This window comes from Mixophyes fleayi, chromosome 12, assembly GCF_038048845.1.
Source record: "Mixophyes fleayi isolate aMixFle1 chromosome 12, aMixFle1.hap1, whole genome shotgun sequence".
NCBI lineage: Eukaryota > Metazoa > Chordata > Amphibia > Anura > Limnodynastidae > Mixophyes > Mixophyes fleayi.
In genome coordinates this window covers 6484682-6502565 of record NC_134413.1, presented here as the reverse complement: position 1 = coordinate 6502565, position 17884 = coordinate 6484682, and the positions used below count along the sequence as shown (strand labels likewise).

General features: G+C 39.2%; 1 protein-coding gene across 1 annotated transcript; it reads left to right on the top strand.

The window, feature by feature from the left end:
• Positions 1-14324: 14324 nt before the first annotated feature.
• On the top strand, positions 14325-17249 carry LOC142108491 (B2 bradykinin receptor-like). The gene has a single exon (XM_075192182.1). It carries the CDS (start codon positions 14669-14671, stop codon positions 15665-15667), a length of 999 nt encoding a protein of 332 aa, XP_075048283.1. The 5' UTR covers positions 14325-14668; the 3' UTR covers positions 15668-17249.
• Positions 17250-17884: the final 635 nt, after the last annotated feature.

Genomic DNA, 17884 nt, shown 5'->3' with positions numbered 1-17884 from the left:
ATGGTTCATATATTTACCCATAATCCACCATGGAAGTTATCTAGAACTGTAACAAACAAAAAAAAAAAGAAGTCTGTTACAAAATTTTTTAGGATTATCCAAGAATTGTTTGATATACTCCAAAGTGCTGTGGACAGATGGAACAAAAATATAACTTTTTGGTCACAACCACAAAAGAATCTGTGGAAGAAAACCCAGAGAATCACTGTAAGAAAAGAACAACTTGCAAAATGTTAAGCATGAGAAAGTATATATTATACTTTGGGGTTATGTGGATTTAACTAAAGAAATTGAAATTGAAGTTGGATATGGCAGAAAGACAAAGATCCAAAACGAACCTCAGTCTAAACCGTGAAGTTCTTACAGAAATAAAATATTATTGGCTTATTCAAACAGACTATCTGGGTAATTCGCCAAAATCAGCTCTATGCAGTTGAGGATGTGAATATGTAGTAGATAGAGGATAGTACATCTAAAGCTGGGTACACACTACAGAAAAATTCTCCCGCTGCGTTATCATTAACGATTTTACCAATGACTGATCAGCAGCCGATTCATGTGTACACACCATACATGTTTTACACAATTTACCTTCAGATCTGTGCTCTTCATCTATCATAACAGGGTCGGACTGGGACTAAAAATCAGCCCTGGCATTTAAAGCACACAGGTCCACATCTGTTGATGGGCAGAAAACAAACTGAGTCCCGGCTACGGAGTGGGGGCACCACCAAGGGTGTGGCCACATTGTGCTGGGGGGCGTAGTCAACATGGGGTGTTAATACATACATTATAATATTTACATTTATCATCCCCTCCCCAGCCACATAACGCAAATCCCCCCAGGCACATTAATACACTCCCAGTCCACTGGGAGTGTATTATCTATCCATCAGGGTGGGAACTTCCTGTAGAGTGAGCAGGGAAGCTCTTAGTCTCATGAGATTTCCAAATCTTGTGATACTTAGAGCTCCTCGGCTTGCTCTGCAGGCTGTGTACTATCCAGGGACTGGGAGAAGCTATCAGTTTCCTCCTGCTAACCAGAGCTGGATAAAGGCTGGAGGGGCCCAGGATATTTAAGAAAGGGGGTCCCTATTATGTAACATGTTTATCATTTTAGACAAATACACAGGCAATACTGTGTTCACTACTGTTAGATGCACGCAGCTCTACCTTCACAAGTAGTACCTTGTGAAGCAAGACATACCTCCCACCTGTCCTTTTAGTCAGACCAAATCCTGATTAAGCGAGACAGTTACTCAAATTTGGGACTGCCCCACCAGATTCAGGACAGTTGGCAGACTGTCCTGCTCTCTCTTACTGTTCTTGTCACTTTTATCACTTGTGGCTACTGGTGTCTTTAGACCAGTTGCTGCTTGTCTGGATCCTGGAATGTTGGAGGCCCTATTTGGGGAAAAAATGGGTACATGAAATGTAGAAAATTCCAACTAGCCATGGTGTTAAATCAATAGCACCAGCTTTTTATAATTAGGACTCCCTCAACCTCCAACATTAAAATAACAGTACTCACATTTAATAATTAGACCGAATTCCCTCCAACAAGCCCCAACATTAAATTAATAGTATACACATTTAATAAATAAACCTATTTTCCTCCCTCCAAACAGCCCCAGCAATAAATAAATAGCAAATATGTTTAATAAATATAACCATTTCCCACAACCATCCCCGGCATTAAATAATTAATATTCACATTTAACTAATAGCCCACCTCCCTAAACCCACATTCAATTAATAGCCCCAAACAACCCCAGCATTAAATTAAAAGGTCCTGTCACCTCAACTTTAATTTAATAGTGGAGCCTATCAATTTAATAGCCCCACCATCACCAACAAGTAAATTAATAGCCCCCACCCTCATCCCATTAAATTAACCTCCTAACATAAATTAGTCCACCTCCCATCCACATTACATTAATATACCCCCCCCCCCCTTCCCCCTGCACATACCTTCTTTCACCAGCGCTGTGTTGGAGAGACAGACTGAAATATGGTGAGGTGGTCTGTGGAACTGCTTGGGCTGAAGGTTAGTGTGGCCGGGAGCTGCTAGGTTGTGGAGGTAATCAGCCTCAAAATTATTTTTAAAGAGAAGAGACAACTTAGCGATACATCTCGTTGTGTTGATGTATGAATGATCTGTGTGATTATGACTTATTCAATTGCTCACTTGGGACTAAAATTCAAGAGCCTTATTTATAAAGGATGTAAAGATTGATAAGTCAGTGGTCTATGAGGATTAGTGTTCTTTATACAAGTTCACAGTCTGATTTTTTTTTTTTTGTAAGTCCCATTCAGCATAGAATTGTCCAAGAATCAGGATATTCTGATGCGTAAACCTCAGGGGTTCCTAATGTTAACTACTAGTGTGCAGTACTCATCCAGAAGTTGTTGTTCACAGTTTAAGCCAGTATAATATTTGATTAAGTAACACACAGTCAATTTACTTACATACACTGGTGGTGTTTGTGGATTCCTCCTATGCTGCTCCTGGAACCTTATCCACCCTGTGAGAAATTGTACAGTGGTCAAAAACAAACAAGTCTGATGATAAAGCAGTAAGGAGCTGGGGGCCGCATGTGACTCTTGCGCTGCCTGTTGCCCACCACTTCCCCAGTGCTCTTTAAGGTATGCTCCTACTCTCCGCAGGTCTCTCCGCACCTAGTGCGCCTTGTTTGTGGAGAGGTAACAACATCACTAAATGTTAAAATATTGCTCAGTTCTGCCTCATTTATGGCTCAAAGTAAACAGGCCTGATGTCCCCTCACTCTCATATCTTTCTTACATGTGTGTTTGAACATAGGAAAAAGTGCAACTGGAAGATGCAAACTGCATCTCATTAAAAAGTATAGGACAGAACCCAATCTCCACCAGCTGAGAGCTGGTACAAAAATTCAAGTGTTGCAGAGTGAAGTGATTTTAATGATCTTGATCTGCAAATGAAACGTGTTTGCCTAATGTTAAAACTGCAAAGGTGTGCCTACTGCAAAGGTGTGCCTACTGCAAAGGTGTGCCTACTGCAAAGGTGTGCCTACTGCATACCTCACAACTGCTCCCATCGACCACTACAAACCTCTATTCATTTGTAAATGCCGCCAACTTTCACTGAAAACCTATGCACTTTGGTGGACATAGAAATGCACCAGGGCAGATCGAGGTGCCTGGTGTCAGAAGAATTTGCACTGTGCCTTTGGCAGTTTTGTGCTTTTTGAATGAGGCCTTTGCTCTCTTACACATGCGTCTCTAGTACAGTTATATGGCGCAATAAGCACAATCAGGGAGGGTATCTGTCTAGTTCAGAGCATGGGTCTACAGTGCCAGCTGTCATATCAATAATGTACCATGTGAGTTACACACTTCTAGTCGGCCCATTCTCCTCCTCTTCCTTATAACTGTGGTCAATTTGTGAACAGTTGAGTTTTGAATAAAAAGCCATATACTGGGGCACATAGTCTTTGGCACTTGTAAAAGATGCTCATTACCTAAAACATTGAATTTTACTGTAATTGGAACCACTTCTGAAGCTCACAATGACTATTTAGCATATACAGTATCAAATGTTTTGTGTTATGATGCTATAACAGCAATATTGGAAATAACAGGCACCAAAATAGGCAATATTGGGGGTAATATTATTTGAATGATTTACTTGTCACATACTTTGTGAATTGGTTATTTAAATAACCAATAATATCACTGCTTACACATCTCTTGGCATATACTTCAGACAACTTATTCTCACTTCTTGGGAAACTTCTGGCCTCTTTGCAGTCTTGTGTCTGGGCCACTAGCTTTGGATACATGTAATAATCCATGACGTCTGGAATTGAATCTGCGGTATGTGTTCCACAGCGGAACGCACCAGGACTTCCTGGTTAACAGGCTCTTCCTGTGTTGCGTGTATCCAACAATAGCATAAAGTAAAGCTGCTGGTCCCGGAGATGGGGCCAGTCACCAAGTAATAGTGTCGGACAGGCCCAAAATAGTTTTTTCCTGGCCCAGCCCACCCCTGCTTCCCAGGAGATGCAGTTGCTGGGGCGACCAGATCAGCCCATTTAGCCATTGGCCCTTCTGGCATTTGCCAGAAGAGCCAAATGGCCAGTTCGCCCCTGTATCATAACCATCAACTGAAAAGATGGAGATCTGGTGGTGAGTGCACACACACTGCAGAATCAGCCCGACATCGTTCCATCATTCATAGTGATTTTTAGTCTCTTTATAAAATTAAATGATTCAATGTGCTTTGGTACGATAAAATATGGTTGTTGGAGCGCACACACTAATGAGATTTTGGACCCAATATTCATTTATTGTGCGATTGGCACGATCATCAGGTGAAAAAGCTGTAGTGTGTACCCAGCCTTAGAGTTGATCCTTATGCCTCAGCTAGCGGAAGCCTCTCGGAAATTAAAAAGGTGGAAACGAACATTACAAAATGTAAAGGACAAGCTCCTTCCAGCTAATTTATTGAAGGGGGTTTAATTTATTAGGATCAGTCACAATTCACAATTTATTAAATGTGCAGGTTGGCACAGTAATAAGTCACACCAATGATTCTACAAGTAAACCTGCGATACTTTGCCAATTAATAGTCATGTGAATATATACAATCTGTAACAGATTAACATGTAATCCTGACAGCCCAGCATCTGATATGATAACTTCCATATCAGTATCTGATAAGAGTTCCATCTGAAATGCTTCTGTGTGATCCTTCCTCTCCCCACAGCCAAGGGTGTGATAATACCACCCAACATTATTATATATTATATCGCTCTGCTCTGTACCACACACTCACATCACTCAGAGGAAGTCCACAGTCTCATCTCGGGATCCAGGAGATTTCATTGTTTCACAGGTAATGTATCAATATTTGTTTCTACAAATAAGACTTTTTTATTTTCTGTTATTCCCATCATAACTTCCTAGCACATCATCCATCTTCTGTCAGTCTCTACATTGGTTGCCTGGTTTTTTTTTTGTTTTTTTTACCAAACCCAATATAAAAATCTTCTACTAACATACAAGGCAGTCAACAAAACTGCACCAACATCTCCTCACTTGTCTCAAAATATCTCCTAACTTGACACCTCCGTTCTGTATAAGATCTGCGCGTCTCTATATGTATTATATTACACGCAAAGTTTGCTGCACTAAATACAACATTTACTACACAATTCAAGCATATACTGAGCTCTTTAAAACACAATGACCCACACGCACGTTCTTCTTTCCCTCTTATGAATTTTAACAAAGACTTATAATAAAAAAGCTCACAATGCACAGAAGTTATAGGGATTTTCTAACACTAGATGTCTTTAATCTATTGTACATGTCCCACAACAGTTATTTTTATTTTTTATTTTTAAAATAGTGTCCTGGCTTCTTTCTGTGCTTTTCAGTTAAGTGCTTTTTTCATTTTGTCACTTTTGTAGTAATATATAAAGATTACAACAAAATTTGCATAAAATTACCACTTGAAAAAAATGACATCATCAATATACGAAAAAAAACCACTAGGGGCTAGATTTACTAAGCTGCGGGTTTGAAAAAGTGGAGATGTTGCCTATAGCAACCAATCAGATTCTAGCTGTCATTTTGTAGAAAGTACTAAATAAATGAAAGCTAGAATCTGATTGGTTGCTATAGGCAACGTCCCCACTTTTTCAAACCCGCAGCTTAGTAAATCTAGCCCTAGGGGGTAAATGTATCAATCTGCGGGTTCTTCAACACCCGCGTGTTCAGCCTCTTCCGCGATTAAATTTCAAGCGGCGCTGCATTGTAAAGGGAAGTTAACCCTTTACAATGCAGCGCCGCTTGAAATTTAATCGCGGAAGAGGCTGAACACGCGGGTGTTGAAGAACCCGCAGATTGATACATTTACCCCTAGGAGAGAGGGCTCTGCTCACGAGAGCTTACATTCTAGGGGGGGGAGGGCTGACACGGAGTGGGGGGAGGGGAGCAGGACTGGTAGAAGTTGTATTTTGGTCATTTTGTTGTAAACTTTGGTAATGGTTAAAAAACAAAGATAGACTGATTAGAATTTTAACTTAATGAAAAATCTACTTTTTATGCACGTGAAGAGGCAGTTTATGGGTTTGTAGGATGAGAGACTGTAGTATTTTTACACTAGATAATATAAAAAGTCATAGAAGAAAGAGCGTAAAATATATAGAACGTATAAGTGAAAAAACAACAATTACAATTTAGGTTTATTTCTTTGGAATGATATGGCTACACCCCCCCCCCCCCCAAACCCCAGGGCTTGGAACACCCTCAACACTGCCTACGTTTATCTGGTTTCTTTCCAACTTTGTGCAATCTCCAGCTTTACCAACACTCCCCCCCGCTTCCAAGTGGCCACTTCTCTGGGATTGTACATACCAAGGGATATAAAAAAAAAACCACTGACAGTAACTCATATATCCTTAAGAATAGTGAACATCATGAAACATCCCTTAAAAATTGGCTAAAGGGAATGCCATTAAGACTTAGGGGTATCTTTACTAAGCTGCGGGTTTGAAAAAATGGGGATGTTGCCTATAGCAACCAATCAGATTCTAGCTTTCATTTATTTAGTACTTTCTACAAAATAACAGCTAGAATCTGATTGGTTGCTATAGGCAACAGCCCCACTTTTTCAAACCCGCTGCTTAGTAAATCTAGCCCTTAGACGCAATTGTACAGAATTAATTATTTGAGATGGCCAAATGGATGACATGAAGAAAGTCTTTATGGCAAAAGGATACAATGACCCACATTTAGAAAGAGTAAAAAAATAGAGCATTAAAGATTGATAGACACAGCCTTTTATTTCAAGATAATAATGGTCAACAAAATCGGCATAATAAACAAAAGAACTATGAAACATCCTCTATTACGAGATTCAGTAATTATCATAAAAAATTTGAAATTCTCACTCGGATACTTTGAAAGTATCCGAGTGAGTATAGTGAGTAGTTTCAAAAACTTTATCTATAGAAGAGCATTAAATATTAAAGATAAACTTGTGAGAGGTTCTCTTGAATGTAAAGAAACAGCTGGCCTTATTAAAAGTAAAGGCTTCTATAGATGTGGGATGTGTCAGGGTTGTAAGACTATGCATAGTAATAAAAGTAAAATGGGAAATTTTGTAATAAAAGAACAGGAATATTCTATCAGTCATTTCCTTACCTGTAATTTGAAGATTGTGATTTATTTATTGGGATGCAAATGTGATCTCATATATGTGGGAAGAACATCTAGACCACTTAAGATTTGTATTAGTGAACATCTCAGAAACATAAAAAAAAAAAGGTTAATATCCCGTTTTTTCTTTGATTGGCATAATATATAGGTATCCTTATTATTCACTTCCTATTCATGATAAGAATATATCACCAGGTTTAATTAGGGACATGTTTGTGATTGGATGAGCTGGATTTGAATAGCTCACTAGGGAGGATCAGCTGACATGCGCTTTAAAAAAAGACGAAGATGGTTGAAACATATTGGAGCATGCAGGCTGATCTTTACATCATATAGAATCTGTTTCTCCTCCGTTGAATGGATATTCGTTTGGCCTTTCTACATCTGATATCCCGGGCTATGTGAAAATAATACCAACTGCCTGAATTTATCTGGTAGGAGTACAATAATATATATTTTATGGATTTTTCTTTTTGTTTTTACCCATTATGCACTTTATTATTTTTTCTTTTATGATATGATGGTGATCCCTATATGATGTGGGGAGGAAGATGCTAAAGGAAAAGATAAAAGGAAAAAGAAACAAGAAATAAATCTTGATGTGCCTATATCCCTTATATTTCTAGTGAGTAGCCCTACACTAGGGGGCATTAAATAAGGAGGAAAATGTGGGTTTTCTTAACCATCAAGAACTTCATGTGGGACATTGCTAAATAAGTGTATTACTACAAACACTGTTGCACTATTGTGTTTTTTCTCTCATTTATATGTTTCTTGGGAGAGATATCGTAGAGAACCAAAGATCTGAAGATTATCATCACCAAAATTAAGTATTTTATGTCTCTTTAATAACTCTGTAAAGAAATTATAACAGCGCCCATAGGATTCCATATTGTTGTTTAGTATTAATGTATATTTGAGAAGGGTGTATATTCTCATTGGAATCTCTTAGGCAGCAGTTAAAAGTGAAGCGCTGTGGGATTTTATTATATATTTTTTCACTAAATATAATGTTCCTAAAGCTAAAAGCAGCAGAAAATGCACTAAGGGGGGAATTCAATTGGCCGCGTTACTGCCGAAAGTATTGTGGTTTGCAGTGGTGGAACTACCATTGATACGGCAGATTCGGTGCACCGGAGCCCATGGAGATAATGGGGCCCTCTGCACTGCATATGCAGAGGGTCGAACTAGCGAGCTGTGGGCCCTGGTTCCTTCCTCCCCGCTTCCCTGCAGCGGGGCCTATGGCTCGCTAGTTCCACCTCTGGCGGTCTGCGCACTATTACCGTTACTACGATAATAGTGCACACTATTACCATTAGCATTGTAATCTTTAACACTGAGCTGCAAGCAGAAATCCGAGTTAAAATGACTGTATTAACGGTAATACTATTAATGCTGCGTTATTCCTGGCCGACTTGAATTCCCCCACTAAATGTTCATTTTAGAAGTATATAATGCATATATGCATTATATTGTGAATATTAAAAGGAAAGTTCAAATTGAAAATAATCATCATTTATTTATATAGCGCCAGCAAATTCTGTTTAGCTTACAATTGGAGACAAACAGTAATAAACAATACTGGGTAATACAGACAAAGAGGCGAGAAGACTCTGCTCGCAAGCTTACAATCTATGGGACAATGGGAGTTGTAAACACAAGGTTAAGTGCTACATATTGCATTTCAGACCAGCCAGTGTGCAATGGTTAATAGTGATAAGTATGCTATTTTATACAGTCATACAGCGATGTAGGTCAGGGGTGTAAGGGTAAATTTGTATGATGATTGATTTAATATCCATCATGTATTAAGCTTTAGAAACTAATATGTTATGCTATAACCGTAAAAAAGACATTAGCAGATATTGTACTCAGAATGAGAAGAGAAACAGATTGAAGTCTTGAAAAATGTTACAACAAGATGTTCTCAGAGAACATGAACAACCCAAGGACGCACAGCTGAACGTTCTATATAAAGTAACAACAAAACTGGTGGCAGAATGCCTGAGACGATAAAAGCATAAATAAGAAAGATTTGTTTAAACTTACAAGCTGCATAGTACGCATAATGTATAATTAGCTTGTTGTTTTCATAATCTAGTCCCTTATAATTAGTTGTTAAGAGACTTGTTTAAGTGAATACATTTGCACTTTCGACACGGAAATCACAGAATCTGGAAATGTGTGAGAATATTTGGTGATGGGAGATTCTGTTGCAGATACAATGCGAGGTGTCTAGTCAGAGTACTCTGATTTATGAGAGAAACAGTGTTGCTTTCAAAATGGCTGAATGCCTGGAACCTTTAGAGAGGGCTGTTTGTTACTGAATGTTTGTAAACCCAGAAAACACATCAGAGTCATTCAAGGGGGTTGTACTAGGTGATGATAAGAAAGGAGTGGCTTTGAACACTTGCTCAGGTCACGTCACTTTGACATTCCCTCTTTGTGATATCGGGGACTGTCCCTGTGGAAATCATGTTTTCATAACGTGGAACGCATAGCGTCACAGTAAAGCTACACAGAGAAACACGTAAACATGTGTCTTATTAGCAGCTGTTCACTGCACAAAACTGTTTACTGGTTACCTGATAATGGTGTATGGAAATTGACAAGCATGTTACATGCAACACACACTGATTGGAAAATGTGAATTAATGACAGTTACTGTAATCTCTAATGAATAAATGTTAATCACTATGCAAAAGTTTTTTCTCTTCACAGAAGGTCTCCAGCTACAGAGAAAGACTCTTTAGGCAATCCAGATTTAATTTATCCAACTTCCAATGAATAGAAGTTTGCAATATGTTTTGGTCCACAGCTACAACAAACATAAGTAAAATCTAGTGAAGGATTTAAATAACGTAGACTCTGCTGAGTAATGATTAATGTGTTTTGGAAAAAGATATTAGATTTTATGGGCTATTCACATAGCAAATGCATGGCCTTTATGTATGTCGTAGAAGGTATGTTTTTGAAAAATAAAGGAGAAATGGACTAACATAGTTGAATATGAAATGATGTTTCGGTTTGTTTTTTGGGGTTTTTTTTAACCAAATTTTATATTAGATAGTTTGAAAGGAAGTAATGCAATGTAATGTCAAATTATGGTAGATAACAAAAAGTTTTTATTTTTATCCTCACAATAGTTTTGAGTCAAATCAGTGTTATAAACACATTCACTGCCCTTATTTACTGTACTGTAATTGTCATATACTTTAAATACTTCTTGGGTATGGTAATGCATTGTTAGGAATTCAATGTTTGTACATAAACGAAAAAAGACTTAAGACTTTATGAGCTATTATCCGTGCTCCTACATTAGCACTTCTGGATGATAGAAAGCCATTTACACTCTCCTCTGAGCAGAACCAAATGTTTAACCAATTTTAAGCTTAAGTAACTTCATCGCCAGCACTGACTTTGCTAGATTATGACAAGCCTTTCACATTATTTTATCATGAAGTCAGAGCACATGCACAAGGGGTACTGACACAGATACATGGTCACAAACAGAGGTCACTTGCATATTACTCTACACAGATAAAAGCAGTAGCTCCAGCTGCTGTAGTGCTTGAAAAGAGTATAGATATTGTGCTAGGACATCCAGTAACCACAATGGTACCACATGCAGTCACAGAAATTCTCAATCAAGCAAGGACAAGACAAGACATTTGTCTGCAGCTAGACTAAATAAGTAGCCTTGCTTAGCCCCTCACATGTAACAATTACCAGATGCACAGTCCTCAATCCAGCAACCCTGCTCCCCATTGATGATTCAAAAGAGGGGGGTAAGGGGAGTCACAAAGAAGATGAATCATCAGACAGGGGATATGAGGACCTGAGTGAAGCATCAGACAGGGGATATGAGGACCTGAGTGAAGCATCAGACAGGGGATATGAGGACCTGAGTGAAGCATCAGACAGGGGATATGAGGACCTGAGTGAAGCATCAGACAGGGGATATGAGGACCTGAGTGAAGCATCAGACAGGGGATATGAGGACTTGAGTGAAGCATCTGAAGAAAAAACTGAAGAAATACACAAAAAAACCACTTTTTTTTCTGATCATGATTGTATTGAACTCATGCAATTAGAGGTTTTGGGCCTAACAAACATACATGATACACCACTCCCTGATGTTGACATAGATCTATTTGTAGATGGCTCATGCTACTACATAAACAGCACACCGTACACAGGTTGTGCTGTTACTACACAGACACACATATTGATTCAGCAATCACTCCCAAGCCATATGTCAGCACAGGAAGCTGAGTTAAAATCATTGACGTTGGCCTGTATATACGCTGAAGGACAAAAAGTCTACATTTACACAGACTCACACTATGCCTATGGTATAGCTTATGACTATGGCCCAATATGGAAAAGCAGAAACTTTATGGGGTCACCGGGCAGACCCATAAAACATGCAAACCACATAAGAGAATTGCCTTTCAGATGCCTGCTAAACTGTCAGGGATTAAGGTGAAAGCACACACAAGGAAACAATGCCCGAGGCAGAGGGAAATAGACTGGTAGACCAAACTGCTCGAAATGCTGCTGTAAAACCAATCCCAGAAGGAAAAGTTGCCTATGTGGTAGCCCCAGACCCCAAGTTTGAACGAACCATACTCCAAGCTATGCAAAAACAAGCAACAGAGAATGAGAAAATAACTTGGGCTAAACTAGATGCACTAGAAGTGCAAGGAGAATGGTGTAAAGGTCAGCAATTATATCTGCCAATAGCACTTTAACCAATTATGGCCAATATAGTACATGGGAAAGTGCACCAGGGGCAGGATGCTATTGTAGCACTAACAAATACTGGATAACACCAGTGTTTGCCCAAGCAGCGCAAGCATTAGTTGCTTGTTGCCAAATCTGTGCACAAAACATCCCGGGTAAGTCCGTCCCAACTCCACAGAAAAGCACCCCTCAGACACTGTATCCTTTTCAAAAGATTCAGATAGATTTTATTCAGCTTCTTTAATGTTCAGGGTATGAAAATGTACTTGTGTGTGTGTGTGGACCTTTTCAGTTGCTGGGTGGAGACGTGGGCATGCAGAAAAGCATATGCAGAAAATCATGGCTGAAACAGGCCTGCCATGGATCTCATGTTTACCTATGGCCCTGCATTCAGTAAGAAACACTCCTAGGAAAGACACAGGTTTAACACCATATGACACTCTGGCACAGCACACAGAACAGGCTGTTATTTTCCACAGCAACTACGGCATGTACATGGTGATTTGTTGAACTATGTTGCCTTATTACAGAAACAACTAACTGAAATATATGGTCAATTATTTTCTTCCATTCCAGACCCCAATTTTGATACAGATATCGACAGACTGCAACCTGGAGACTGGGTGGTTGTCAGGAGAAGTCTTGAACCCAGATACAAGGGTCCTTATCAAGTCCTGTTGACGACTCCCATGACAGTGAAAGTACAGGGAAATAGACACCTGGATTTACGCATCACACTGCAAAGTCTTCAAATCAGGGGAGTCTTGTTCTGATAAATAGAGATGTACTGTCTTATGGTATTGATATGTCTTGCCAGAATAGTTGTGACTGAAGTAGGGATCAAGGCCTCCCTAACCCAGTGTGAAACAGACAGATAAATGACAAATTTTCTATGGCACTATGAGAAATAGAAGAGGAAGTATTGCTCAACAATTTGCACTCATAGGAGAGTAAACTCTGAAAATGACTTTGTGTGGATGCATAACCTCATTGGCAGTCATGATTCATTTTGGATATTGGCATTAGTAGCAAAGGGTTTGGCCATCCTGTTGATCGTATATGTGGTTGTGAAAATTGTTATATGGCTGATTAAGAAATTACCGACACTTGATTGTTGTTAATGCAGGAAAAATAATGAGCTTCCTGAACCAGTAATGATCTCAGAAATGTCTACAAGTTTAATGCCTGAGGCAAACAGTGAACACTATGAACAATGGTCAGCAATCAAACCAAAAAACTACAGCGAGATTGACAGCGACCATCGATTGATGAAAATCCTAGGGCAGGCATGGACCCCGGGTTAGATACGAAGTTGGTTAAAAAAATCTGTGAGCAGAATGGGAAGACAATTGTGGAGTGGAATTAAAAAATGGTTTGTCACATCATTAGTGGGACATATTTGTTAATGGATCTTATTCCATGAAGAAAGCAATGAATATCTTGATTCATCCATTGTTACTAATTCTTCTTGTGCTAACTATAATGATTATATGGAACCATTACCTAACATAATACAAGGACAATTTTAAATAGATATCAGCAAAGTATTCCCCTCTATAAACCTGGATAAGACATTAAATAGGGAAAGAAGAGTTATGGTGATAAAGATACCAGGAGATACGTGCTGAATGAATTATTATTCTACCTATGTGGGGTCCTTAAGATACCATATAGTGTAAAGGTAAGTGCTAACTGTCTTCTGCTGATTATCACCATGACTGATAGGTAAAAGTTAGAAGTAGATATTTAATCAACAGAGGGGAGTGTAAGGGTAATTTTGTATGATTATTGATTTTATATATATCATGTATTAAGCTTTAGAAACTTATGTTATGCTATAACCTTAAAAAAAGAAATTAGCAGATATTGTACTCAGAATGAGAAGAGGTACAGATTGAAGCCTTGAAAAATGTTACAACAAGATGTTCTCAGAGAACATGATCAACCCATGGACACACAGCTGAATGTTCTATGTAAAGTAACAACAAGACTGGTGGCAGAATGCCTGAGAAGATAAAAGCATAAATAAGAAAAATTTGTTTAAACTTACAAGCTGCAGAGTACGCATAATATACAATTAGTTTATTGTTTTCATGTTGTTTTCATAATCTACTGTCTTATAATTGGTTGTTAAGCTTCTATACCTCTAATATTCTACTGTATAAATAAAGACCCTGAAGTAAGCTCTGGTTGGAACAGAATCAGAATTGCTCAGTATTATATCATACATGTATTGGGTGTTTTTCTGTTCACCAGTCGACTGAAAATCAATGAAGACCTGACCGACATTGAAGGCGATTGATAGAAGTATCGGTGAACCTTGATACCCCATCAGGGGGTTAGAGATTTTTTTAAAAAACAAACAAACAAACAAACAAAAACATGTTACTCAAAAACCCAGCCCTCCATGTAAATTGACAAACAGATTTGAAATCAGCGCAAAACAAAAATACTATAAGAAACACCCTATCAGATCAATTTAACATTCAAAAAGTAAAACTTTGTAGACCAGTGTTATATTCCACTAACCCATTACCTACACACAATAGATTTTCAGCCTATTAATTTATTTCAGCATATTTCACCATGGTACTAAATAGGTCCTAATGTATATGAATATGAATCCAATGTTTATGCACAGCAAGAGAGGAGTGTAAACCCATTAATTCTATTTTCTGTGTGTCCCACAGGAGCCCAAGTGTGTTAAATACAGAGAATGAACGAAGATTTGAACACCACCCTCACTATGCTCGAAAATTCCACTAAGATTCCAGGTAACTGCACAAATCTTCAAAAGTTTCAATGGATTTTTGACTACGAGCCAATTTACTTGTGGTTCATTTTTGTCTTTGGCGTCATAGAAAACTTATTCGTCATCTCAGTCTTTTTGCTGCATAAAAACCGCTGCACAGTGGCGGAGATCTACCTGGGGAACATGGCGGCTGCAGATCTGATTTTTGTTGTTTCAATGCCTTTCTGGGCTATTTATGTTTCTAACAATTTCAACTGGATGTTTGGCAGCTTCCTCTGTGTTACGGTCCATTCCCTGCTTCATCTAAACCTGTTCAGCAGCAACTTCTTCCTCATGATGATCAGTATTGACCGATATTTGGCTTTCGTGAAGACCATGTCCTCTGGCAGAATGAGAAGAGCTGGATGTGCCAAGGTGAACTGTGCCATCAGTTGGATAATTGCAATAGGAGTAAGTTTGCCCAAAGTAGTCTTCGGAAGGCTGATATTTATCACTAGTTTAAATACTACAATCTGTGTTGTACTACCCCCCTCCAACAACTGGCATATTGCCACAAATATCATTACGAACGTTGTTGGCTTCTTAATACCGGTCATTGTTATCACATTCTGCACTGTGCAGATTACATACGTTCTGAGGAATAACACAATGCAGCAATTCAAGGGAGACAAAAATGAAAAAAAAGCCACATGGTTGGTTGTATCGGTGCTTTTGGTGTTTATAGTTTGCTGGCTGGCGTTCCATATTTCTGCTTTCATCGATACACTGGATCTCTACAATGTCTTTGCTGGTTGTGCTGTAACAAGATACAATTACATTCTAAACCAACTTTCTACCTACATTGGCACAAGCAACAGCTGCATTAATCCCCTCTTGTACATCATAGTTGGGAGCAATTTTAGAAAGAAAGCCAGAGAGGTTTACAGTCCCCTTCTACCTAGAAGACACAGACAATCCCTATGAATGGAGGTTTCTGGCATCATACGGGTTTCCACAGAACCACAAAAGAAGAGTAATTCCTTGCGTTCAAGCCATACAGAGTTTTGTTATAATATATTGTAGTGTGCGTGAAATGAACAAATTTATATTTATGTTACTGCTTTAAATGCATCAGTAACCTAACGGAGGAAGTCAATATAATAAGAATGGTGGCTTTACTGCATAACTACCAACATGCAAGTCCCTTGGGGCAGCATAGGGGGTGTGGCCATGTCTCAACGGGACGGGACCACATAAGGAGAGCTAGAATGCTGTCTAGCACTGTAAAGCACTAGTCTTTCTATTAGCTATCTCCTCCCTTAACACACCTGCATAACAAACAAGACCCAGGGTGGGACAGCAGGACAGAGCCCTAAATTCGGGACCGTCCTGCTGAAATCGGCCAATTCTGCTGTTTATAGTGCTGAAATGGACAGATCCCGCTACTCCGTGCTCATACTTAGCGTCTAGAAAACTCTGGGCCTGCAATCTCGCTCGGAGGACCCCACACACAGGTCAACATTATTCATCTATTGCATCAATGTCAGTCATATCATTATCATCATTTATTTATATCATAGTTTCCTACTCTCCCGGAATGTCGGGGAGACTCGCAAATTTTTAGGAGCTCTTCCGGACTCCCGGGAAAGCAGGGCAACCTCCCGAATCCTACCCACTTCATTGGTAAATTGAGTGGGGACAGGACTAATTGTGTCATCCTGCCCTGCCCCCTATAATAGGTCAAAATTGATACTGCATAGCAGGGGGCGGACTGTAATGATTTGATTAGCATGGTCACACCCCCAACATGAACCATTGGAGCTCATATTTAAAGTCCCTACATACACACACTCTAGGATCCATTAATATACCCGTATGTTTTTGGATTGTGGGAGGAAACCGGAGCACCCAGAGCAAACCCACGCAAACATGGGAAGAACATAGAAACTCCACATAGATAGGGCCCTGATTGGAATCAAACTCCTGACCCCAGCGCTGTGAGGGAGAAGTGCTAACCACTGCCCTATTTTTGATTGTAATGATCTAATTGATTCACTAGGCTTTCACTTTGAATAAGATATCCAGATGTCACCCATAGTAACCAGGCAGCTTTGTATCAGGTGACACTGAAGTGGTAGTTAATTCGTGGCTATAGTAACAGTATATTCTACTTGCCGTTTCATTTATTATGTGTATGTAGCGCCAGCGACCAGATGGGGCTGCACATGCGATTTAGAGACCTTCCCTGCTGGCAGAGCTCTTATATATCTCCCCGCGTGCAGTGGAACTAAAGCAATTGTTATTGAATTTAATGTATAATGGAGCTAGAGTAATATTGCAGGATAGTAATTAAAAGAGTTAGAGGTACATCTTAGTGGTATGTAACAAGTGAGACATGTATTTAGTATTAGTCTTGTTCATGTGATATAGTAGAAACGTATGCATTTAAATTGCTGTGCATTTATTGGGATTGCTGCACTCAAAGTTACCCTTAAACCACGGCTTGATTTGAAGAGAAATATTTTAGAAATATAAAACCTTTAGGAGCCTGCACCTCACTAATAAATGTGCCAATGTGGCTTCTAAAGACCAGCCTGGTGTGTTGCTATTTTATTTGTGAGTGTCTGTGGTCTTAAGTAGGGGGACGGACAGTCCCATAGTCTCTCTCTGGTGTTGCTCATTCTAAGAACATTACCCCATGAAGGTCCTACTAAAACCTGACTAAGGTGGAGGCACTACACAACAAAGGAAATATATGGGAATACATATGGGTGGGACACACAAATCTGTACACACACCAGAGCGGGAAAAGGAGTGTTACATGTAGATAAATAAAAGTGTATATAAACCCAACTTGTCATTTATCGTTAAGTAAATGTATCACTTTTTCTTTCTGTTAAAACAATTCAACCATGATCAAAACATGGGGTGCAATACCTTCTTATAGCCTACAGATGGCAGTGATGATACATGGATCTATGGAAAGATCCTTCCTCTACTAAAACTATATAGTTTATTTTAGAGGCGACATCTACGGGCTACAGGGAAGTATTACAATGCATTAAAAAAAATCATTGAGAGTCAGTAGGGATCAGTTACAAATGGAATATATATAACAAAATAAATGGGATAGGGCGCCACATACAGGCCCGGCGCTCCCATTAGGCAAGGTTAGGCACTTGCCTAGGGCGCCGGGCTCTG